The sequence below is a fragment of the Lytechinus variegatus genome, chromosome 1 (genome assembly GCF_018143015.1).
Source record: "Lytechinus variegatus isolate NC3 chromosome 1, Lvar_3.0, whole genome shotgun sequence".
NCBI lineage: Eukaryota > Metazoa > Echinodermata > Echinoidea > Temnopleuroida > Toxopneustidae > Lytechinus > Lytechinus variegatus.
The window spans coordinates 77,851,767-77,878,960 of NC_054740.1; the positions used below are offsets into that span (position 1 = coordinate 77,851,767).

At 34.7% G+C, this 27,194-nt stretch overlaps 2 protein-coding genes across 3 annotated transcripts in view; one reads left to right on the forward strand and one right to left on the reverse strand.

Annotated features, from left to right (window-relative positions):
* Positions 1-16,762, reverse strand: part of LOC121423929 (spindle pole body component 110-like) — a 37,200-nt gene extending 20,438 nt beyond the window's left edge. The window contains exons 1-14 of one of the 2 annotated variants that reach the window (XM_041619480.1): positions 15,672-16,752; positions 11,572-11,768; positions 8,339-8,389; positions 7,776-7,841; positions 7,440-7,508; positions 6,839-6,886; positions 6,060-6,133; positions 5,509-5,622; positions 4,764-4,870; positions 4,335-4,442; positions 3,804-3,904; positions 3,324-3,437; positions 2,476-2,605; positions 1,554-1,660 (exon numbers count right to left, since the gene is read on the reverse strand). In XM_041619480.1, the coding sequence (XP_041475414.1) occupies positions 1,554-1,660; positions 2,476-2,605; positions 3,324-3,437; positions 3,804-3,904; positions 4,335-4,442; positions 4,764-4,870; positions 5,509-5,622; positions 6,060-6,133; positions 6,839-6,886; positions 7,440-7,508; positions 7,776-7,841; positions 8,339-8,389; positions 11,572-11,745 (1,263 nt within the window). In that variant the 5' untranslated portion in view covers positions 11,746-11,768; positions 15,672-16,752. Of the gene's footprint in view, positions 1-1,553; positions 1,661-2,475; positions 2,606-3,323; positions 3,438-3,803; positions 3,905-4,334; positions 4,443-4,763; positions 4,871-5,508; positions 5,623-6,059; positions 6,134-6,838; positions 6,887-7,439; positions 7,509-7,775; positions 7,842-8,338; positions 8,390-11,571; positions 11,769-15,671 lie in introns of both variants that reach the window. The other variant, XM_041619488.1, reaches the window with a different exon arrangement.
* Positions 16,763-18,749: 1,987 nt separating this feature from the next.
* LOC121423946 (cysteine/serine-rich nuclear protein 1-like) overlaps positions 18,750-27,194 on the forward strand; it is a 45,185-nt gene continuing 36,740 nt past the window's right edge. The window contains exon 1 of the mRNA XM_041619498.1: positions 18,750-18,961. The gene's annotated coding sequence lies outside the window, so the exon portion shown is untranslated. The remainder of the gene's footprint in view (positions 18,962-27,194) is intronic.

The window sequence follows — 27,194 nt, forward strand, 5'->3', positions numbered from 1 at the left end:
GTCGATGTGATGCACGAGGTCTAATAATAACCGGTATCGGATTTGACAAGAGGCTTTGTTTCCGGATACCTCCCCGTTTTCCTCGTTTACGTATGTGTTTCAAAGAAATACCAAGATCTTTAATAAGCTTCCAAGTTTGAGGAATAACTCTGGTATTACAAGACGGCCGGAGATTATAAAGTTCTTTTACAGAATATTTAATAACAGGATCACCATTGGAGTGGTTATCATGTAATGGGGGACCCGGGTTAGGATGGATGTCACCACATGAAAGAAGATCAATCTGAAATGTAGACACTCCATTAGGATAGTAAAGTATGCGGTGTTTTAGATATTTAACATGATTCAAGCGGCATACTTTGATCAGATTGTTATTAGTTGAATTGTTCTGTATAACAAACTTCTGTTGATATGAGACATGATAGAGAACGAGGCAAGCACACACAAGCAACATGCGAAGAAAACTTGTATTCAACATAGTCAAGTTTACACATATTCTGGCTTGTCACAATCATGTCCATTGTCTGTTCAAGGTTGAGTGATCAGCGGGAAATTCAAATGCACATAGCTATGCAAATCAACTGTGGAGATGGTGCACGATAGGCACCTATATGCGATGTGTACAACGTCAGTTAGCAAAGTTACTATAGGCCTATATATCGGCTCAAAAATCAGTCATAATAATGATGAAAAACACGGTAATACACATACCTCAATGGTCCAAAGATATCACAACATTTAGCACAATCAAATAAGCATCATCCAAAACTCAGCAAAATTGTACAATCAATGAAAAAATGAGCAAACTCAAGGCAAAAAATGAGAGCTCAAAATAAAGGACGTGCTGCCAGTAGGGCGCCATCATCATATGTATGATTTGAAAGAAGAAGTCATATGAAAGAAAGTTCAGAAACAGCTCCTAACTTCTTTTATGGCCTTAATGACCTAACACCTTGGACACATTTGCTCTATGGAGGCCGTACGGCAAGTCGAAAACAGCCATTTGTACCAGGTACATATAGGTGGTTTGAATAAAATGAATAAAACGGCTGTTTTCGACTCGCCGTAGAGGAAATGTGAGGTATTAATATCTCCTGTCTTTAGTTTTGCATTATGACTTATTGAAAACTTAACTAATTTAACAGTCATATTTTACTACATTCCATCCCATTCATTGTCATGATTTATGTCATGATTGATCAAACCATCCATCCATCCATCAATCTATCTATTAATTTCTACCTGTAGAAATTTGAGGTTAAAATCAATTGAAATAATACTAATACAAGTAGAATGCCTCTGGCCACCTCACCTGCATTACGCAATTCAACATAGCAGCAGTGCTGACTTTGAAAACTACTATAACTCGCACAAGATGTTCAGTGATACTTGGTTAATCTTATTTCCACATTTTACATTCCATCCCATTTACAATTTTTCCAAAATTGGGTTGCAGACCAATCGTAAGGTGTGCGGTCGCATTAATATTCATACCTCTACCTCTTATCATTATATTTTTCTGTCCATGATATCATTTTCTTCTAAGATCTTACCGCTTCATTTTTATACTTCATTTCTAGGTCTTCAACCATCTTCTTGTGATGATCTTCCAGATTGACAAGGGCTCCTTCTAGTTCCTTACACTTGGCAACAGCAGCAACTATGATTAAGACAAATCAAACACTTGAAAAGTTAACATTAACAAATCAACCCCTGAACTTGTAAGAATGAACCTAGCGTGTCATGTGATACACCTTAAATAGTTTCACACAATACGAGGCTAATTTACAGATTATGATGTCATATGTAACCCTCCCTAACAAATTTACTCATTTGTAAAAGGCAAGCAGGAACCCCCTAGAACCAATCAACTACTCAGATTATTTACCTAATGGATAAAATATGAATAATTAATGATGATAATAAGGAACATTTACAATATCACTTAATACAAAATTAATGTTTCTAGGTGCTGCACATTATTATCCCAGGCTATAATAGCACAGCTAGCCTGATCAGGTGATTCGACATTCAAGAAATGCCTTCCTCCTGGTTACCCATAAACTACACCCGCGCGGAAAATGGCAAATTCTACAAGAGGTACCAGAAGAAATAATGATAATAATAATATGTCCATTTATATAGCGCAATTACTGTGTCATATACTCAACTGCACTTTGACACTTGGCATCATATTATTTCCCCGGCTGTAGCTGAGCCGTCATATTAATAGGCGCTAGAGCGTTCAAGGAATAAATCCTACCATTCACCTCACCTGGGTCGAGTGCAGCACAATATGGATAAATTTCTTGCCGAAGGAAATTACGCCATGGCTGGAAATCGAACCCATGACCTTCGTTTTCAAATGCAAGAGACTAATCCACTGGGCCACAATGCTCCACAAAGAAATCAACGACAGGAGCAATTGTTGCAGAGGACACCATACGTCAAAAGCAACAAAATTCAGATCCTTACCTTTCTCTTTCTCTAGACTGTTGAACTGGGCTGCATATTTGGGGGAATCCTCGCTGATTTGTGATTCAAGCTTCGTCTTGAGAGAGGATATTTCCATCCTAGATTCCTTCAGCTTGTGTTGGAGATCAACCTAAAGGCAAAAAGAATAATCAACGCTTTTCCTTTGTACAGACAAATAAGTTGGTTATCAATTTTCGCAGCACTAGGAATACCACACATTTGTACCACTCTTTAATGAAGTACTTATTCACCAAGTGAAGACTATTTCAATAAAAATAGTCCAAACCTAGCATTTCATAGAAGTGTTGCATAAAATTCTGGTTTATTCTTGACCTTAGTTTAACTTAATGTGAGAATACCACCAATTACATACCATCTACACGTTCAATGTTAGTCAAAGCAGTGGAATTGAAGTAATTTCAAGAAATGGATCCCAACGTAATTTATGTTGAACTGGTTTAATTTAGCCTAGTCTGCAGAATGGTCACTAATTTGAGAGAAGCGTAGCATGACTCAAATGCATCTCTCCTGGTCTATTAATATTGTGTTCTGACATTCAGGTGGCATGTTTATTCGCACAAGCTTAAAGCAATATAACATGCATATAACATCCATCTTTAGTAAACAAAAAAAATTGTAGTTCATGTTTGGACCATTCAACTGAAAGGAAAAATACACCATTTCAAGATCAGATCAGAGAAGAAAGGTGATTTTCTTACAACAGACAATAACTGATGAATGACCTTCAAATGGTTTGGTCAAATGACCAATACACATTCTCATCTAGCATGCAATATTTATTACTATACACCAAAAATGGGCACTATAATGGTTAAATTCCCACTTACCATCTTTTCATTGTTCTTCTTTATGATATTTTCCATCTGTTCCATTCTCTGGGTCTTCTTTTTCATCTCTACTTCATGTTTTTCATTCAACCTTGAAACATGATTGATCTTTACCTGGTAGAGATACACAGAACCAGTTCGATAGTTTTAAAATTTTGCTTTTCACAGAGGCAGTTTTAACTTAAGCGAGAGGAGCCTAGGTCAAATTAATTGAGAGCTTACAGAGTTTCCGAGCATTACATATTAGCACTCTATTAAATAGGTGACTTGCAAGGAAAGTTAAAAAAGGAATTTACAAGAGTTTAAGAATATCACCCCAAGCCTATTTTTGCCCGTTGTTTATTGTTCACTTTGATGAGGAAAATAATCTTAAATTCAATTCTTTTCTTACTACCCACTAATGAAAGACAAGAGACTGAGTTCAATCATTGTTTTAATCATTACCAGAACAAGAACTATTTTAAGTAGATGATAATTTACCTCACATTCTAAGATTTGTTGACCAAGATGGCTGTTTTCTTGATTTCTTCTCTCCATGGCTAACATCATAAAGTTAAACTTCTTTACCGCATTTCTCATGGCTGTGAAGAACAGTAATGATTGAACAAAGAACATTTAAATTTGAAAATTAAATTGCTATTTGAGCATGGCACTATCTGAATGGAACATTAAGAATATAATAAACCTATTTAGATGAGGAGATATAAACAAAACATATCACTGAAGGTGATTATCACACCCTGTCCTCTCACAATGGCCTTATTGGAGGAACACATGCTGTTCTTTGGCAACAGATTTTTAAAATGCATGTACTGCAAGACTGCATGTGCCAAGTTGTACAAGCACTGGGTGAAGACTGAGGAAGTAGTTCGCTCCATAAGATTTTCCCAAATCATTGCCATAACTTGTTATTCAATAAGTAGAAGTTATATTTGATCCACCATTTTTCTCATAGCACTCAGCATTAGGAATATTTTTTTTCTACAGAGATGATAAGAATAAAATTGATACCTGTACGATCATTGTTTGTCCTTGCCATCCTACAAGCCGCATCCAGAGAACCCTCCACGTCCTTCGCAGCACTCTTCCAATTTTCTATTTCTTTGAGAGTTTGCTCATCTGGAAGGAAAAATATTGTGTAAATATAGATTTATAGAATAAAGTGAGATAGGCTTGCATGATGGTAGCAGTGGTCTGGCACGTTCCATGGGTACTACTTTGAGGGAGCGATGAAAAATATCTATTAAAGAACCGTTAAAAACTTGAAATCCAGATTATATCATCAAGAGAAGGAGTAACCGACATCAGAAGTTGAGAGCTCTATTTAAGCAGTTGCGGCAGATGCAAATTGGATCATAGAGTGGGGATAAAAGTTAAAGAAAGATCAAATTAAAAAAAGAAGTAGAGAGAATATAGATAAAAGTCAAACAGGATACTAACCCGAGATAAGATGTTGAGTCCGTTTTACTTTTGGTTTCAGAAGAGCAAGTTTATCAATTGGTTGACTAACATGATGACTGCTAGCTTCACCCTCATCATCACTATCTCTGTGAGAAAGGAAAAGACCAAGAAATGTACAACATATCAAAGGATCTGAAAACAATTTATTACTACAACACTGGAATAATGCAATTAAATGAGTAACCATCGGCTGTTTAATAAGCATAATCAGCTAAATTTGAATCATGAGCTCTACATATTGATTTTTTTGCATTTGAGTGAGAAGTTTATCATTTGTCTAAACTTGATAACAGAGTTATATGAAATTCAGTCCCACTTTGTTAAATTGAGGAAAATTTGAAGCATCTTATGTGGCACAAAGAATTGATCAAGTTGTTCATGAAGTCACTTTACAAATACTTCTTTGAAAAAGCTCTCAAGTGAAGGCAAGTGAACATCACGAAAGTGTTTTCCAATTTGAAGTCACTTCCTCTTCTAAAGAAAATATACATTCATCCATATTATTATGAGTAAAAAAAGGAAAAATAATCAACAAATATAATACATGTATGCTCTTTGTGCAAGTATGTCTTCATTAGTGGCTTCTTAATACCAATGTTGCTTCATTTTTCCTATATCTTGATTTTTATTCAATTATGACAGGAGCCTATTCTTCAACTTTGACTTGAAAACCTATAGAACAATTTAAAAAGCTAGATGCAAAGGGTTAAAGTTATAGACTTACTCCTGTGTGTGGTCCTGCATCAACTCATTTAAAAGCTCAAATATTTCTTTCCCAAGTCTCCTCAGTTTATCATTATGACGTTTCTTGTATCTTGTCCCATCTGCCCATATCTGACTATAAATATGCGGAAAAGAAAATTGCAGGTGTTATTCTCAACATATCAATTTTTAAATGCATTTAAAAAAAAAACATGGTAGCTAGATGACTTGATTACCTTGAGCAACTAACAAGGTGGATATGTGTGCAATATGAATACCCTATATTATTAATATTTAGTATAATTACATCAAGTTTGCAAGGTATAAAACATATGCAATGTACAGTCATATCATATGGTTTATGAGTTATTTGAAGATTATACTGATAAAGTATGACTATCAGAATATTGATAAATACTATACCAATTTATCAAATATAGGGGTCACAATTAAGTTTGGATCTTCATGTATAACTTTAGGACGTCATGCTCCCCTTCTCCCTCTCCTTTCCCACTTCATTTTCCTGAAAGTTAAAAATTGCCCAACATTTCATCAGATATTCAGACAACTTACCTACAATCCTGATTTAGTTGAATCATGTCTTTCTCTCTATCTTTTAAAGTTTCTTCTGTGACCAAATTGCTTTCCTATAGGTTTGATAATGACCAATAGTGTGAACATTTCAATCTCATACTTTTATTCGCAACTATGAGAATACTCTTATAGTCTCTTTCCTTCAAAAATACATCCAGGCATTCCCATGACCATCAAAATAATGAATTATGATAAAAACAATTACATAAAACAAATAAACTTGTAATCAACAAATATTCACAAAGAAAGTGAAATAGAGGAGTAAAATTAGAGGTACAATGTGATTAGAAAAACAGATATTTAAAGCATGAAAAAAAATGAAAAATTTGGAAGTTCACACAGCCTTTGATATTTGAATTTATAACAATAAACATCAAATATCTACTTCACCGCAGAGTAAGAAATTACCGGTGAACTGTTTTTTTTAATTCAATATCCTTTCTGTAGTCATGTCATACTTTCAATTCCCCACCTGTGTTAAATGAATACCTGGTAGTAGTATATGCAAATGTCAATGTGATGAAATATTGGCATGTGTGTGTGTTGATAAAATACATGTAGTATGTGGCTGGAATGCCATCAGGGGGAGTATAAAAAAGATGGTGCACTTTGTGTGCAGAAAAGTGGATCTCATGACCTGGGCAATGAGTAATTATTTACCAAAAGCACTAAGAAACCACTTCTAAGCACTATAAAAAGTCTACATGTATATTATCATTACACAATAGGAGTACTAAGCAGCATTGCGATTCACTTACCAGAGTAGTTTGAACATCAAAAAGCCAATCATTTACTTCTTCCATGTTCTGAAACCAAACAAAAAAATATGTAAATACATGTATACAAAACAAGTATTTTTTTTGCAGCATAATTACTAATCATAAGCCTATCAAGAGCAAACTTAACTTCATTCAGTTGGCAAATGCACAACTAAACCAAGTGATGTTCATTTTTGGATATCCAAACAGAAGCAATGTTTACAATGCATTTATCATAATTTCTTTCAAAAAGAAAACACATTTGACTCATTATTTAACTACTACAATTAATCTAGACTGCACTATAAAAAAATTAAAACAAACAAAATTCTGTAATACTAGTACCATTTTCCCCAAATTATTTACAAAATTCTTCTTCACTCATTTCATGGCAGAATTAAATTAATGTGTATTTTGTGAATGAAGTGAAAATATGCACTCCATGTTAATCTCTTCTATTTTAGCCTTGGATGAACTTGATGAGATAAGAACACCATAAAGCAGGTTTAGAATGATATTTCTAAATCCTACTTTCAAGATCCTAAGACCTATGTGTATAAAACCAATCTCTTTCACCTTTAAAACTTGTAAACCAACTCACCCTTTCGCATGTTATGCATTTCTGTCCAAACTCATGAATTGTATCCAGAATTCTCTGCTTATTCAGCTTCTAAAAAGCATACAAGAAAACAAAGACTGGTAAAGAAATATATATCACAAAGTATGATACAGAAAGTAATAACTGATTTACTACCAAATTGGAATTGGAGCAAAGATCTAAAAGATATTATAAAGCATCATCAAAATCAAATGACAAAATATTGGATTTAAAATCATGCTTGTGGGAATTTTCTCAAAAGATCAGCATCATGATCTATGCACAAATAAATTAAACATAAACCATATTGTTTGACATAAATGAAATATTGGACCTTACTTCCTGTTTCATTTTAGTAGTGAGAAATCCAGGTGGCCTCCTCCTTCTCAACTCCTCCTCATAAATCTATGATAAAATGAAAGATATCAATTAAAAGTGTTAGAGAGAGAAATGTGGATTGTGATTTCATTTCAGACAAAATTGTTTCATTGAAATTTTCACCTCACCTTCCATTCTTTAAAACTGATAATAAATCATACAGTCTGACAATAAATAATAATAATAATAATATGCAATTTCTTATATAGCGCTTAATACAAATGTTTCTAAGCGCTGCATACTATTACCCCGGCTTTAGCACGGCTACCCTGATCGGGCGCATCAAGCATTCAAGGAATTCCTTCCTACCGGGTACCCATTTACTACACCTGGGTCGAGAGTGGCAAATGTAGATAAACGCCTAACGCCTAAAATGTATGCAGGACAGAATGTGTAAAGTGGGAAAATGACTCAGCTGCAGTAGCAAGAGACAACTGAATTAGTAAAATGTGACACAGGTGAAAACTCTGTTTGCGAGATATAACTTGGTGTTTATAATTGAAAGCAACATTTTTCAAACCCACCTCTTCCTCTGTTAGTTCAAGTTTCCCACTTACTCCAAAGTGTTCTAAAGCCTGTAAGAAATGTAAAAGTATATCATTATATCAAATAAATACAAATCCACAAATATATATATTTTTTAATGGCTGTACAATTGAGAAAAAATCATAAAGAAGCAAAGACAGCATACATTCATAATATTCAATCTTTATCTAGCCTGAAAAAAGGTAAATGAAAAAAGTACTTTAAGTGAAAAGGCCGAACAGTAAAAACTAACACACAAACAAAACCCACCCAAAAACCGCATACATTCGTAATTCCGAAGCTTCGTAATTCCGAAGGTTCAGTTATTCCGAAGGTTCGTATTTCCGAAGGTTCGTAATTCCGAAGGTTCGTAATTCCGAAGGTTCGTCAATCCGAAAACGAAATAAGGTTCGTAATTCCGAAGGTTCGTTTATCCGAAAACGAAATAAGGTTCGTAATTCCGAAGGTTCGTTAATCCGAAAACAAAATAAGGTTCGTAATTCCGAAGGTTCGTTAATCCGAAAACGAAATAAGGTTCGTAATTCCGAAGGTTCGTTAATCCGAAAACGAAATAAGGTTCGTTAATCCGAAAACGAAATAAGGTTCGTTAATCCGAAAATTAAATAAGGTTCGTATTTCCGAAAATGAAAATAATTCATTTTGGTAACAAAAACGATGTTGTCATTACAAGATTAAACGATATTATGCAATGATAGTAATAACGATCGATGATACATGCGTGTGTTGGGGCAAAAGCATGTATTTCATTAAGAATATAGGCGCCCTGATCAAGCTAGGCATCTCGCTTTGAAGATCACAAACACATTGCCCATCATATTAAAAAAAATATATAGCTTGCGCTCGCATTATTTAAAAAGGGTTTATCATGTTATTACATATTTACTTTATTTTATAAGGATAAAGCTAATTATTGACTGTTAGGACTACTCTTTCTAAGAAACAAACAAAAATCAACTTTAAACTGCCGATCAAGGAAAATATGGCTAAAAAAAATTGCCCCCCCCCCCTCTATTTGACGAAAGTTGGATCCGCCGGGAGGGAGGCAGGGAGCATCAAAAATGAATAAAAAACAGGGGAATTAATATTTTCCAAAATGGGAAAGTTCCTTTTTCAAAAATAAATATGCCGTTTTTCATGTTTTTTTCGAAATAAAACTCTTTTTAAAGTATACAAGTTAAGTTAAGTTTTCAGGCTGGAATATTTAAAATTTTCAGCTTGCGCTTCGCACTCTCATTCGATTGGTGAAATATGCATCCTAAAGAGGTCACTAAATGGTTTCTTTAACAGGTTCCTTTTCTGGTCAGTATGTTTAAGCTCGCGTTTTGCGCTCGAGTTAATTCTTTAGTTAGATGCACATCTTTTTAATGACAGCAGAAATCTGCTCGGATTTTTAAAAACTAATTTTCATTTTTTATTGAAATAACCTAAAGTTTTAGCTTGTGATTCACGCTCGCAACACCTCGCAATAATGCCATTTTAAGAATAATTGACCACAAAAAGCGTTATACAACTTCACCTTTGAATTTGTTTTACTAAGCCGCTCGCTCATTATACTCTCTCCCGAAAAATAAAGCCTAAATATACATTTTGCCATAATAAGAAGTCACTTCAAAAAAAGTTTTTCTCTACTTAATCACTATCAAACACACAATGACTTCAAGCAGATGAAAATATCACCAAAGTGCCCATTTTGACGTATGAGTTTCATTTTTTGGCTTTACCCCCAACGAAAATTCGTTCGGCCGCCCTTGCCTTCCCATCCTCATAATAATTGAACGGCAACAGTGTCCCCCCCCCCTCCCCTCTGCCTCTGCTTTCCCGGTTTTCATTTTTCGGATTAACGAACCTTATTTTGTTTTCGGATTAACGAACCTTATTTTGTTTTCGGATTAACGAACCTTATTTCGTTTTCGGATTAACGAACCTTCGGAAAAACGAACCTTATTTCGTTTTCGGATCAACGAACCTTCGGAACAACGAACCTTTTTCGTTTTCGGATTAACGAACCTTCGGAACAACGAACCTTATTTCGTTTTCGGATTATCGAACCTTCGGAATAACGAATCGTCGGAATTACGCCACAAATGTTCGGATTTACGAACCTTTTTTCGTTTTCGGATTAACGAACATCGAGGTATAGGCAATTTACGTGTTTCGGAATTACGAACCTTCGGAATAAAGAACCTTCGGAATTACGAAGCTTCGGAATTACGAAGTGTAACCCCCAAAAACACCTACATACTGCACACTTTAGGCTTCTATGTAGTTAGAATCAATTCAGGGATTTGAAAATAAAAACACATTATGCCATTATCAGTTAATCAAATACTTGTTGTTGTTGTTTGTTGGATATTAATTGCGACCAGTCATATTTGACTATTACCGCCAACTCGTTAGGCCTATTATTATTTTCTTTCTTTTCTTCGACGTGTCCTTTATAATTGTTCCTCTCCTTTTTTCTTTTTTTCTAATTATTATTATCATTATAAAGACTATCGTATCTTACAGGTCACCGCATGATCCCATCCCTTCTGACGACACCGTCCAGACATCGTCCTGTCTCACCGGTGTAGACAGGGGGCTCCCTTTGGGATACTCTATATAGTCTTGAAACTCACCTAAAGACTTAACTTTCATAGCATACCAAGGAATACTTCCCAAACAGTTAAGACTCCTTGATGCACATGGTACAAGACCATTGCCTTAATAATGGGTAAAATAACTTGCTTTTCATACCAGTAGCTACATGAAGTACATGAAATCCTTGAAAAACAGCTTAACTGAACTTGAAGATGGAAAAAAAACAGAATTCTTCTTATTCTTTGATTCACACAAACTACCTTGTTTAAAGGATATTAAATTCTCCTTTAATGTTACTATCCAAGCTCTCTTTTTAAAAAAGCAGGCATTAACCAGATTGTGTCTGGCTAACTAACCTGCATCCTCCTCACTTAAGGCATTCTAAATAAGCAACTGATATATTGTAATTGGTGTTTTTTGTTGGGTGAGGGTGATTTTTTTTTGCCAAAAATTATGCCTGTATTTTTCTTCCTTTCATCACTGCTTTTATCTCAGCATATAAGGAGGGGACGATTCAAAAAGTATTTCCATATCGGAAAGTAGGCCTACACTTTAGAGGCTACACAAAAGCACATTGCAAATATGTTTGGCGTGAAATGTTGGTCTGAATATATATATTTTTGTGACTCACCGCTTGCACTCTGCTATGAATAGCTGTAAGTTGAATGATGATCTCTCTCTCTACTCTGAAATGTTTGTTGAATTCTAAGAGTTCAAACACCTCATTGACATGATGAGCAGACTCCATGCGACCATCAGCCTCTGTCAACGGCAGTAGTTTCACTTTACCCCAATTCTTTGCCATGATCGCTGAAATTTTCGTAGATCCTGTGTATTTGTAGTAAAAAGGAAATTGAAAATGAATCACATAAAATTTCACCGTTATTTTTGTTATTTAATCATTTGGCAAGAATTCTACATTATATACCCCCACTGATATTGGAATGGCTTATTGATATTACAGCTACTATCTATACCAATAATAGGATTCATACAAAATATGGCTTCCTTCCATCAAATTGTGAAGCAGGATCTCACACATAGTATGTACATGCAATTCTTAGAGACATCCACTTATTAAGTAAAAAAAAAATGAATCTACTATAGTCTAATGGATAGACTACTTGAAATATTGGGTATCTGATCATTTTGAGAACTCATCCTTCGGTGAATTCCTGCTAGTGTAGTGTAGTGTAGTGTGTAGCACATCAATCTACAATTTAATTAGTCTCAACAATCACACAAGGTGGTACAGGTTTGACCTCTTCAAATGGTTAATGAAAAATAAAAGAAATAGAGTGGAAAAAAAGTGAGATACAGAGCACTTTTGCACAGACAGATTGGAAGTGCTTATATTGACATGTTGCAAAGCAAGGACTTCTGTTTTCTTTAATATTACACCTGTATTAAAATTAAAGGGGACATTATTTAATTTTGCATGTTTTCACATGGATATCAATATGAAAGAGGTCAAACTTGTTTACATTTTGTTTGGAGAAAGCGACACCATCTTTTAGCTTTGCACAGGCACTTTTTCTTAGTGCTGAAACTCTGACTTACATGACTGAGCAGGGGTACCTAAGGAACTCTTTCCCAGTATTCTACTAGTATACCTCAAACAAAAAAAGCAATGCTGTGGAAGGCTGGAAGCAATTCCCCCCCCCCAAAAAAAAAAAATACTTGGACAAAGATCATTATATAATATAATAATGAATACTTTACAGTATCCATACCTATATTTGATTTTCTAGTACTTTGCCATATATTTGATTTTCTAGTATAGTGAGTGGTTGTATTACCGACCGGCCTTGTATTACCGAACGTGCGCATCGTACGCGTCAGAAAATAATTTCATACGCTCCATTCTTTGCAACATCCTTCCAAAGAGAACTTGAATAGAAAGATGATGAAAAATGATCAAAACACATTTTCAAAGTCTTAATATTCTAAAAATAATAAAATATGGTCAAAATAGCTCATCAGTGATTTTGTTGATTTCTCAACTTTTCCCATTGAAAACACACGTTCGGTAATACGACACCTTTTTCAGGTGACCAAAATATTCACATCCGAAGAGGGGTCTGATTGGAAGCTAATATCATCAAAAGAAAAAACGATTTCGGCAAATTTTTTACATATTTATATTTTGTAGGTAATTGTGTATTTATGGTGAAAGTTTGGTGAATTTTATGAGAATAATATTTTTGAAATGATTGAATTCATGAAAAGTGTTCGGTAATACGATCCACTACCATACTCTGCCACAGTACACTCTTTATATTTAATAACTGAAATGTCTGTTAATACACCTACATAAATTTGATTACCATTCCACATTCCTTACAGAGGCATATGTAAGATTAGTAAGAAGCCTTTTATATTTTATATGTATCTTGATCATCTGACTCTCTTAGTATTCTAAATATTTTCCAAATACTATACTTGGATTTCCTGTTAAACCTGCATAAATTTTAGATGGCATTATTCCCTTTCAAACTCTCAAAATTCAAGTGATTGATTTACCACTCTTTTTACTTCATTTTGAAATATTAATGCTTGGTTTAATTCAATTTGCTTCCTTTTTTCTGTTTTTAATTTGATACCCATACAATATTGTTGATGTGGAAGAGGTTCATCGTGGTGAAGGATTGAGTAGAAGAATTTGATACCCATACAATATTGTTGGCATTTCTCTGATATAATGAAGGTTTACTACAAAGTGTGATTTTAATTAAATGTTTATATTCAGGACTAGAACTAGCTAGCTAGATTAGATCTAGATCAATAAGATCATATTACTTTATTTTTGTAAACACTACACAGCTGGCAGCCATCTGTTTGTGGTGTTTTCAAACATTTCTTTAATACTCTTTTTTTTGTAACTGGTGAGTGGAGATAATGGTGTTCAGCGGAACAACCAATATAATAGAGACCAAAGTGTTTGGTCTATGTAGACACTCTGCACTGCCATTGTGAAGAACAGAATTTATTGGCTAATGCTCAATTTTATTTGTTATGTTCCATTTTCTTTCTTTACGTTTTCATCATTAAACCGCGAAAATAAATGAATTAATGAATAACATAGATCAATTTAAATAAATAGTCAGCTTACCTTTAGAATTCAATGTCATAACCGATTACACTGTGTGATGCCTAACCCAGGGAACTCCCGCCCTCTTACGTGTAAAGGCATACTCACCTGACAAGCGTGAAGTATGGTCAAAATAATTCTCTGAATAAATAGTTAAAACAGAAATCAAGCACTTACCACGATTATATGGATGAAGGTCTAACGAGTGGCAGTTTTTCTGCCATCTGGGCACAGACTGGAACCTCAAAAAACGAAAAGTTCTCTCCTTCTACCCCTGTCTCGATCGGCCATTTTTGTTATGAATTGTAACAAAATGGCCGAAAGAAACGGGGGTAGGAGAGAACTTTTCGTTTTTTGAGGTTCCAGTCTGTGCCCAGATGGCAGAAAAACTGCCACTCGTTAGACCTTCATCCATATAATCGTGGTAAGTGCTTGATTTCTGTTTTAACTATTTATTCAGAGAATTATTTTGACTTTGAGTAATTTTCGTTTCTTGTGTGTTTCCATGGGATTTTCCACTGTCTACGATACCCCTGCCACCCCTCCATGCCAACATGTCATAAGTAGCGCATCTAATTTTGTCTGAAGGAGAGCAGCAATAGATATTTCTACTTTGATCGATGAACAGGCTTCGTCCTACAACATCGTTGGAGTAAACTAAACATACTTCACGCTTGTCAGGTGAGTATGCCAAATTGCACGTAAGGTCCTGGGCTCCCGCCCGCTACAGTTCCCTGGGTTATGTTTTGAAGCTGCCCTGGATAGATGCTGGAAAAATGAGCCAATAAAATATGACTACGAAAGCCCTGTTCCCGGAAGTGAGCCAGCCATCTTGAGGAGGAAAAACCTAGAACTGAATACAGAGGCATAACATGCCTACATTCAGAAACTTCCCTAGGTATCCCTAGGTAGGTATAGTGAGTGATTGTATTACCGACCGGCCTTGTATTACCGAACGCGCGCATCATATGCGTCAGAAAATAATCAAATACACTCAAACCTTTGTAACTTCCTTCCAGAGGGAACTTAAATAGAAAAATGATGAAATATTATCAAAAACACAATTTCGAAGTCTTTATATCCTCAAAACAATAAAATATGGTCAAAATAGCTCATCAGTGACTTTGTTGTTTTCCCAACTTTTCCCATAGAAAACACACGTTCGGTAATACGATACCTTTTTATGTGACCAAAATATTTCACTTGCGAAGAGGGGTCTGATTGGAAGCTGATGTCGTAAAAATGAAAAACAATTTCGGCAAAATTTCTGCATGTTTATATTTTGTAGGTATTTGTGTATTTATGGTGAAAGTTTGGTGAATTTTATTGGAATAATGTGTTTAATATGATCAAATTCATGAAAAGTGTTCGGTAATACGATCCACTACCATATGTGATGCCTTGTTCTAACACTCGATCAGTACAGTTAGTAAACATGTTCTCATAATTGATTATGACATTGGATTCTAAAGTTAACCCAAAGTCCACATAGTCTTACCATCTGGAAAAACAGAATGACAATTTATTAGAATTACATTTTTGATATCAACTTCACATTACATTCAACATGTTCAAAATGTTCCTGGGCCTGGGTTCAAGTAATAATTAACTGGTGATGCAACATGTGCATGCATACTTACTAAAATAAAATTTAAATCATGTGGAGTCCAGGGAGTGGAGCTTCCAAGCAAGGTACAGGTGCAGAGACAGAGTTAGATCTCAATTAATTTTACTGATTGTCAGCACGGGCAGTCTACCTCCAGCAAAGGGCTAGCCTAGCTAGCTAGGGAAAGCCGCCAGGGCGTGGCGAGAGGTCCAGCGAGCAGCCGCCCCAAGTCACGTCGGTGATGATCCTCAGAAGATCAGCTCAGCTCAGCCCCATGACCCATGAAAATCGGATGTATGAAGAAAGTGATGATATCTTTTTTTTTTAACAAATCATATCTAACGTACCACCTGGAGCATTAACTGACAGTGACATGACATTCTGGGTAGATGCCGCAATCATTAAGAAAGGACCTCAAATTTTTTCAACAAAACTGTTATACTTGTCGCGTTGATATCACGATCGATCGGGAATGATGCGATGTTTACATGTAGCACGTGCAGTATGCGCACGTGTTGATCGCGCGCCTGTGACCCATTTGTGACCTCATAATGCATACGCGCGATCATACCAAAATGGTAAGTGCATTTATCACGGGTAAATAATGTGAATTAATTTGATTCGTATACATTTTCGTACATCAATTCCAAATTATTCATCTACTTTATATTCAAAACAATCTTTTACTTCATTATGTCTCTACTAATATACCTGTTGATGAAAAATTATTTTTCTCAAGACAATAATGGAGGATAATTTACCCCCATAAAGAATCGTATCTTCCATTACCAATTAAATGACGTTTGTTGTTTTTTCTTATGTTTACAAAATTAGTCTTGATTCAAGGAGGGGGTGAGAGAGATGAGAGGAGAGCTGTGTCCCGTTGTATAAAAGTTATATGGTAACTTTGCCGCCATCCAGTGGTAATTAACGATGCTCTTCAGCCAATCAAAATCAAGGATTCCATAAAAGATACCATTGGATGCATGTCAAGGTACAAAAATGGTAACTTTTATGCAACGGGGATGATGAAGGTGGCAAAAGAAGAAAGAACATGCTATAATATAGATACGTATAATTAAGAAGTAGAATAGAATAAATCTATCTAAATAAAGTTGTCATTGAAACTTCATTGAAAAATACAAAGTTTTGCATTCAATTTATTTATAGTTTACAAAGATTAGTCAATTGAAATGGCAGTTAAAATGCTACATGATAATAAAATGGATTGTAGCTTTGGCTAGTAACCCAATTTAATTTATTTTTTCTATAAATAGTTAATTATATTACAATTTCAACTCTAAGACTATTGAAACAAATAACACCTAACATATTTTCAGTAAAATCCCTGGTTTTAATTTTTGAGAGGCCTACTTGACTTTAAATCCTTGTAGATACCTTTAAAAAGGTATAGAAAGAAAAAGAAGAAATAAATAAATATTTGAATTTTACTTTATATATAGGCCCCCTATTTTTCAAAGAAAGCAAACGTGAGTGGCGAAAATCGTCAAATTGACAGGTTGGCAAATAAAAAGAGAACCCCCCTCCATTTATCAACCATTAATGCTGGTCCCTCGATCAGAGTTTTGTTTGCATTAAACTTTCACATGTAATGCAATGAAGCACAGAGTTGCAAGATAATGTGTTTTATAAACTTTTATCAAAAAGGCCAAATTGATATTTACATTTCATGTAATAAGAATAAATTTAAATTATAGGGATGATGATGTGATGCTATTAGTTCACTCATTGGTAATTGATGATAATGGGAATAATGGATCTGGTTATACTTCAAATCCCTTAATTTCTCCTTCTTATTTATTTGATTATTTATTTAATCATTTATTCAATCATTTATTTCATTGCAAATGAGTACAAATACAGAGGCAATTGGAAGAGCCATCGGCCAGTGGCCAGGTAGAACCAAAATGGTTCTCCCATCAAAGGTTGATACAAAGATATAAACATTAGAATTGATAAAACTAAAAAAAAAACATGGATTTGAATGTCATCAAAGCAAATTCAAATATGTATAAAAAGAAAAAAACATTGAAGCAATGAAGCAAGGAGGGCATGCAAAAAAATTGGATTCAACTTGATAAGAGGCATTTCAAAATATAATACTCATAAGTATAATCATATTATCATCTTTTAATCTGTAATTACAATATGTACATGAGTTGAGTGGATGAGGGAAATAATTCTATCAATTGAACTTAGATAAGTATGTCATGAATGATACATTTGAAAACAAATTCACTGTAATATGAGTGGAAAACTAATTATTGCAACAAAAATGTTACAATTATTTTTGTTATATAAAAGTGAAGTATCAGGATTTATGGAATATTATTGAATAGAAGGTTACATTCTCATTTGAGGGAGACTAAAGACTAAATGGTACTCCAGGCAGAAAACAGACCAGATAAAATAAAATCAGACAAATCAAATGAGGGAAATTCTATCGAAATCAGGCACAGGACTTATAGGACATTTTAAAGTTTTGCATTATTGTGGTAAAACAGTTCTATGCATGCCTTCATGAATATATATGAAAAAAGTAAGCAATGAGTGAGTTTATGTCATTATTTTGTAATTATTACTTTATTCAAATTTTGTCCTCGAAGAATAAAAAAGGATTGACTAATATTATAAGATTATCATTGCTGCAAATTATTTTGTAACAAGAGAGTGATGTAATACACACATCCATTATGATTTCATATTATTAAGAAAAAAGGAAAGTAGGGACATAAAAGCATCAGCCCACTTACTGCATATTCATGATGTCGTGTAAATACTAGTAATTGTTTTCACAAAATGTAACTGTTAACATCTAAATTTATTTGTTTTCAGATTTTGATGATTTTTTCATTGTCTCTACTCGGTGAACAGTCGAGTACCTCTGTTGTAGTTGTTGTTTATCAACCTTGTAATCTCTGAATAATTTGCGTAGCCCCCCCCCCCCCCCTGACCTTTCTCTCTGCACACAAAACGGTCTTCCACAAGACTACTCATTCATTGTTTATAACAGGAAGATAACGGTATACGTACGTACACACAAAAATACACACTGTGTGCTAGATCTAGCTAGCGTTCTGGCTCGCTCTAGCGTTATAGCTCTAACGCCGACGAACGCGACCTATACACACGCAATTGTACAGTCAATGAATGAATGAATGGGTGTGGAGAAGATTTCACAGACATCAAACGTATTGTTCCCCCGATTGTCACTTCAGAACAAAGCAAAGAAGAAAAAGGACTGTCACGGCGATAGACATTCTTTTGGGAACCCTATTCCGTGATTTATCCATTGTTTTTGTGGTAAGTCTTGTTATAATATTATAATTCTTTGTACTCGCCGAAGTGTCGCCTTTGGCTTTGCTTTGCCGTTTGTGAGCCGTGTGGTCAGACGCTGGGTTACGTGTGTTTTTCCATGCGAGATCGAGAGTTCCTCTGCACTGGTTGGCTCCCGACTCTCTACTTCACTCAAGCTCGCTCAGCCCATTCACTGTCGACTGACTCCGGTAGACTCTGCCTGTTTTTGCTATTTTGTACTGAGAATGACAAAAAGCAATGCATGCATTCAGGTTACTGTCGTCTGACACTCACTGTCAGACTGATCAATTGACAATAAATGGGTCAGAAAAAAGTAGCAATTGGCTTGCTTTGCCACACCAAGATTCTAAGATTCTATGGAGTTCCAACAGGCAACAAATTTATTATTTCAAGCAGCTGTTCATTTCTAAAGAAGCACAAAAGAAAGAAGGGCAATAAGGACCTTTTTTGATGTCCACCTTTGAAGCTGCCAGTTTCAATGAAGAAGTCAGAGGGGTGAAATTTTACGAATATCATTTGTATCAGTTTTCCATCTTTCATAATAAAAATAAACAAACTGAAATTTGAATGCATGACAAAACATCAATAACCAAGCACTATTACGATGAGATATTTGCCCAGATTATATCAATCAACCTTTAAATAGTGAAAAAAGAAAGAATTGACCTTTATTGAAACTAGATTTTAACACTTTTCTGATCGTTTGCGGCAAATGAAAATTTCAAATGTGGTCAGTGGAATATTGTTGTTCATTGCTGTATATGCCAGATTAGTGCCTGCACATGCCCAGACGAGCAAATTTGAGAAATATTTCGGGACATAGGCCTACTGCATTATTCATTTTCGCATGCCTCCGATGTGTTGGAAGCTCCTTGGTATACCCAGTTGTAGACCAAAACTCATGCAAAAGCTTCAGTCTTATTTGTTCCGCTGAACTGCGCGCTGCGTTGGCTCACTGACCATAGTAAAATGTCAGAAATTGTTGAATAGATCCCCAGAAACGACGGTTATCCTGTCTAACCCACTCATTCAATGAACAAGGTTATAATATAACCTTGTTCTCAGTTATATCTCCATGTGTGACAAAATAAGGGTGGCAATGTTTGGCTAATTTTCTCTTTTTCTTTGGGGCAAATGCTTGATTTTTTTACACTGACAGTTTCCATTAGACCTGTTAATTCATACTGCTTGGCTCTTATTTAAATTTGATTCTTTATATCATTTATTCTTAATTAAAAATAGAGATAAAAAAATGAAAATTTTCTTGCCATATTACTTTCCACCAATAGAGGGCGTACACAAAAATATGCCCAAAATTCAAGTTTTTGAGCGCTCTGGTGAATACAAAATTTATTCCCACATTACTAATGATAAATAAATTGCAACTGTATGGAAATTAGTAATTTTGGTCACAAAAGTGATATTTTAATGATTTTTTAAAGTGTGTGCTCTATACAGCATTGGCATACCATAGTCCTACCTGTAGATTCTCCACAGGCCAGATGGTAGCAGTGAACAAGTGGTCTAACCCAGTTGTTGTGTGTCCGGACGATCGATTTTAGAAAGTCATTTGGAAGAATTTACAAGTGAAGTTTCATCAATTTTTAGTACGAAATGTTAGGAAATATTATAGAGAACAAAATTGGATGATTATAACTATTGAATTCATATCTTTAGAGTAATCCAAAGACAAAAAAAGGCTTCAAAAATATTAAGTGTCCGGACACCCGACCCCCCATCCTACACATTTTTCTGGAGTCTGGGCCTGCTTTTATTGGAGTCTGGGCCGGCTTTTTTGGCTTCATTCCGTAAAAATGAGTGAGCATATGCTTTTGCTAGTAAGCTCAAGGCAGCAATTTGTTATCCGGTAACTGCCTGCTACTTGCTAGCATTGGTTTGATGTGATATCAAGCTAGACAGCTGGCAGCTGACTGTTTCGAGTTTTTTTTTTTTATTTTTTTTGATTTTTTTTAAATTTCTACTCGTACACAGACGGCTCGCTATCGTGCAGCATGGCATTAGGGGATTATGAATGAAAATGAAAAAATCTTGATGGGGCTCATCGATTTTTGTCTTTATGTCATAAAAATATATAAAAATGTACCAAAATAAAGATTATTAAATTCTGTTTTGGCCTGAAATGCACCAAAAATGGGGAAAAAAATAAAAGGAAAAAAATCAGTGTCTTACCTCAACTGTCGCCCAACTTCACTTCCCTGTTTTATCCGAACTAAATACATAAACATACATGTATGGCCATTGAGTCCCTGTACATATCGAGCTAGAACTTCGGTCACTGTATTTGGTGAGTGTAGCCAACAGAGTTCAGCGGAACAACCAACATAACAGAGACCGAAGCTTTTGGTCTAATATCAAGCTTGCTATGCATAAAGGCTTAAAGCCTACATGTAACAGACTAGGCTACAGCTTGAGCGTTCGCTTGATCCGAGCGTTAGCGTTGCATGATCGTGTTTATGCACGTGAGAAAGGATCCTCCTAGCCTGTATAGTAAGTTATAGACATGTTCTTTTCCTAGTAAATGCAAATAGAATGTAAACTATTTAAATTAATTAATTAGAAACAATTTAAAGGAATAGTTTGACACCACATCTAAGGAAAAGATCTTACATTGAGAGAAGCATTAATTTGCACTGCTACATGTACACTTATGCAATCATCTCCCGCTTTTGTTCTGTGAGTCATGTTCGCACCAGCGAAAAACCGCAAGTTAAAACTGCTACTGTAGCAATTGCTTTCTGAAGGCAAGAAAAGGGTTTAAGAACAATTGAATGGTTATGCATACATTTACGAAATAGTGCACTTGCTAAGGCATGATCTTTTGCTTGACTAGCTTAAAACAATCTGCTTTCCAGCAATGACTAAAATGCATCTCACCCAATGTTCAGTTGATCAATTTCGTAAATTTAATCATTTAAAGATATTGGGGTGGTAACATTAGACCTATTCTGAAAATTGTCTCAACTTTTTTTTTCTTGTGTAACCCAGCTGAGCTCAGCAAGATATTATAACAGCTTGCTAAAATTGTCTTGAATCGGTATTCTGAAAATTGGCTCAATTGCTTTAAGGATGTCCCCTATTTTATCTCTGGCACGACCAATACATGTACATGTATGTTATCATCAACCAATGATTTGAGTTCTATGCTTTAGGTCAACCAATACTATTACGAGAGCTTAGAAGCATCTGTTCTGTAAAAACATTGAGCGCATTATTGACATAAAGAAAGGTGTAATTTCCCTCACACCTCTGACGCTCATGCTTGTGCGCATCCACTACTGTGCAAGGCTGTTCTCCCAGGCATTATTTTTTTTAAAATATTTCCTTTTGTAATTTAACAAGATGTTCATGCGGGATGCAGCAAGAAATAATTATTGTTGAGTGTTGATCGAGAAATATATACAAAATTAAGTTACAATAGCCCCTACATGTACTTCTTGTATTGAAATATTTTTGAATTTTCCAAGGAAGTTAACAGAACGCTAAGATAAAAGAATTTTCAGAATACCTTTTGTCTTGATATTTTATCTTACGCACAGTGATATACATACGTATGCGCCGTTTTAAGCATGCCACTTACAACTCTAACGTCATACACTCGGTGAAAGGAACAAGATAATTTACAAGAAAAGATACAAGAAATTAATTACAACACAATTTATTGTAATTCTAAAGATGCAAGAATATTTCTCTTAAAGTGGTTATCCAGGCCAAAAATATTTACATCTAAATAAAAAGAGTAAAGTTCACAGAGCAAAATGCTGAAAATTTCATCAAAATCTGATAAAAAATATTGAAGTTATTGAATTTTAAAATTTAGCAATATTGTATTGTGAAAACAGTTACATATGCATCAGCATGTCATTATGAATATTCATTTGATGGGCTGATGATGTCACATCCCCACTTTCCTTTTTCTTTATGTTATTACATGTACATGAAATCATGATTGTTTCATTTTTTCATACAATATGGGAAAAATATGTCTCTCTTGTAACTTGCAGCAATTATTTCTTTCCTTTTCCCTTCTTTGTTTCTTTCCTTCCTCTTTTTTCTTTTCTTTCTTTCTTTTCCTTTTTTTCTTGTCTTTCTCCCATACTTTCCTTCATTCTTCTTTTCATTATTTTTTAGTTTCTTTCCTTTTTTTATACTTTTTTCTTTCCTACCTTCATTCATTAGTTGTTTTTTTTTCTTTCTTTTCCTTTTTCTTCCCCTCTTTCTCTCATTTCTCCTTTCTTTCTGTCATAATTCATTTTTCCCCTGGGCCCTTCTCTCTTATCTAATATAAAAAGAGCCCTCTAAAAAAAAAGTAATTTTTTGTTGTTGTTTGAATGTACCGGTATTGAAAATTCTAATACCGAAAAAGCTCTAGTACCCTCTTATATTTCTTTGGTTTTGCCTTGGTGCCCTTAAATTTTTTTTTTAAAGAAAGTGCCTCCCAATCCCAAAATTGTCTATTACTAAAACTGGTGATATTTGAGGCCTGGGACCCGTTGCAAAAACTTTTGCCATAAAAAACTCTGGCAAAAAAATATGCCATTGAAAATTACTCATTAAAAAACTCTGGCATAAAATTTGCCAGAGTTTTTTATGGCAAAAGTTTTATGCAACGGGTCCCCGGTAAACCCATTTGGTCTATCTTTGGTCCTACATGTATATGTACCATTACTTGGTCTAACTCTAATTATTCACTTGGGCTATCTGTCTCATGCACAAATGGTTCACAATGTTCGTTGACTCTGTTCACCTTATCTTTGTCCATTTTGGTAATTTTTTTTTTTGGGGGGGGTTCTTAAGCAGTCTTTCTGTTCTCATGGACAATGTAGACCAACTGGATATTGGAAAGATGAGCTGACTGACTTCAGACTTCTGACATTTTTAAAAATTGCTTGTAATGTCTAGTTTCATATTGTACCCTGAAGTTGTGTTTTACCCCCCCCCCCCCACCCCCTCCATAAAACATAATGACTAAAGAATGATAATAAAATAGAAATAAAATAAAGTAAAGTAAAAATTAGCCAAAAAAGAAAATAGATCCCCTTAAAATATTATCAGACTTTTCTAATTGAGTCATTTTAGATTTACATGTATCTATCCATAATATTCTGTTTGCATCTTTCATCTGTATGTAACGTTTCACATTTTATTTAATACTCAATTCAAATTTAGAAAAAACTATAACCTTTTTTTCTACATGCATGACATGTATGTATTTGCTCTTCCAGTATTAAAGAGCAGTTTGCAATGTACAGTATTGTTGTTTAGTCCATAATGTTGATATTACATGTAAATATTCACTTGTTTGTATAAATTTTAATCTGCTTTTAACGGTCACCATTCATTTGTTCATTATCCAAATTCCAAATAATGAATAGTTCAGGCTAGTTGGTGCAGGCCAGCCAGCACATGTAAGCCTTACTATTGTACTACTTTTAATAGTATACAGGTAGTCATAGCTCCATGGTACTACAATAGTAGGGCTACCGGCTGCTGTATGTGCGCCGTACAATTATGCTCCACTCCAGAGAGACTGTCCACTAGTAGCATGGGTAAATTGGCCCTTCCTGAGAAATGAGACAGGGTCTATTTTAGGAAAAATGGGAATGGAGATGAATGAAATTGGCTTGAAAAGAGGACTTGTGTTTTAGATGGATTGATGGATGTTGAGAAAGAGTGTTGACCTGATTGGGATAGCTGCATGAGTGTGTATTGGAATTTGGTAATTAGGGTATTTTTTAGCTGTTTTCTTGTTTCACATACATGTACTACATACTGCTTTATTGAAGGTCTACAGACTATACTCTACATGTACAACAAGTAAAATTCAATCAACAAACTGTTTGGTTAGTACCGTACTGACATATATGTTTAATAAGACCCTGCTGTTATCTACTCTCCTCAACTGGTTTCTCTAAATCAGTTTAAAGGGATGCTCCAGCCTGGAGATATTTATCTCAATATTAGAGTAAAATTCACAGAGCAAAATGCTAAAAATTTGGTCAAAGTCGGATAACAAATAAAAAGTTATTGAATTCTAAAGATTTGCATTTACATGTATTCTGGTGAAACAGTTCTACATGTAGGCATGTCATCAGATTGGCTGATGATGTCATATCCCCACTCGTTCTTTTGTATTTTATTACATGAAATTAGAATTATTCAATTTTTTTCTACCAAGAAAAAACAAAATGACACCTGAAAAAGTGGATAGTTACATGTATTTATTGCTGACATTTATTGTATCATAATGGAGACACATCATTTACTCATGTATGGAAAAATGAAACATTTATGATTTCATGTACATTTGTAGTAACATAAGAAAAAAGGAAAGTGGGGATGTGACATCATCAGCTCACCTAATGAATATTCATGACCATGTGCATATACATGTAACTGTTTTCACAAAATATTGATAAACTTTAAAATTCAATAAGTTCGTCATTTGTTATCAAATTTTTATGAAATTTTCAGCATTTTGCTCTGGGAATTTTACTCTATTCATATAGATACAAATATATTAAGCCCAGACCATTCCTTTAAGAAATCAGTTATACATGTACATGTATAGAAGATTGCTTCATCACCATAATATAGGCCAATCCTGAACTCATTTTCAGAACCACTTCTAGTATACATGTAGTGGTCAGTTGCAATGGGAACACTCGGTGGAGTTACACGTTTTAAAGGGGTACTCCTCACTGAAAATATTTATAAAATAGAGTAAAATTCACAGAGCAAAATGCTGAAAATTTTGTCAAAATCTGATAACAAATGGCGTAGTTATTGAATTTTAAATTTTGCAATATACATTGTGAAAACTGTTATATGCATATCATGAATATTCATTAGGTGGGCTGATGATGTCACATCCCCACTTTTCTTTTTCTAATGTTATTACATGCAACTACATGTACATGTACATGTACAATTGTTTCATGTTTTCATACACGTGTGAATGATATGTCTCCCTTATAATGAAATAAGTTGCAGCAATGAATACAACGTTCTCATTACCACGCGTCACGGTTGTCGGGCACCGACAACCCTGAAAATTTTCAGGGGAAATCCGACAACCGTGAACTTCCCCGACAACTGTGGCCGACAACTGTAAAACAGGCCTAGATCTAAAAAAAAAACTGAATATATTTAATAACACAATCTGCTTTTCAGATCCTAAAATAAACTTGACGATTATTTCGTCCAAGATTTTTTCCCGGGATTTCTTTGACTCACTCACTACGCTATACGATACGACCTCGACTCGAGGCCAATCTCTTTTGTGGGAAGCGCGAAGATGTTTACCTCGCATTTGCGTATCGCATTGCTCACATTATTTACGTCTTTAAAATGGTAGTAAATACGCTCAAAAATAAAGTGAGTTGAGAGGGGTACCGTAGGTTACTGGGTTGGGCATTGTAATTATTAGATTATTACGAATTTCAGTTGATATTATCACTTATTTTGTCAAAAATAATATCAAAATTCGATCGGATTTTAATTTCATCTTGTCCCAGCCTTTGCTACATCGGGGCTACATCGACTACATGAATTCATTGAATGCTTTTCTGATGACACTCCCATAGATCGAGCGAATTGAGAAAATTATTCAAAGATCACATTGATAATGACAAAGCCAAAGGAATGGATTGACATAATGTCCAACTCATTTACCTACAGCATAATGATTAATTCATTTATATTCCGATTTTACTCCATGATTTCCAAAGTCTTGATCTCTACATCGATCTTTTGAAAGTGTTGATTAATTTTGCAACGGTGTGTCTACCAAGTTCTGTATCACTGCACTAGCACTCGCAACGACCACATTCAGGAAACAAATCGCACATGGCATCAAAATCCTTGATCTGGGGATCCGAGTCTTCCAGAATTAGATGGGATCCAAATCTAATTCAGTTTGAATGTTTTTTTTTCAGATATTCATTGAATCTGTTACAATTTTCATAAGTAATAATCTTTATTAATATCATTCACATTTGTTATCATTACAACTCATCTTTTTAATGTGACTTATACGTATATACAGTGTATTTTCATTTGTATTGTTCTTTATTGCTCATGGCCTGCCAATTGAATAATGAGCGCACCTGTCACGGTCCTGAGAAATGTTTTTAATCATCACAGTGAATGCTTTTTGAATTTGTTGTACAATTGCTTAACAACTACGATTTAAAATAAA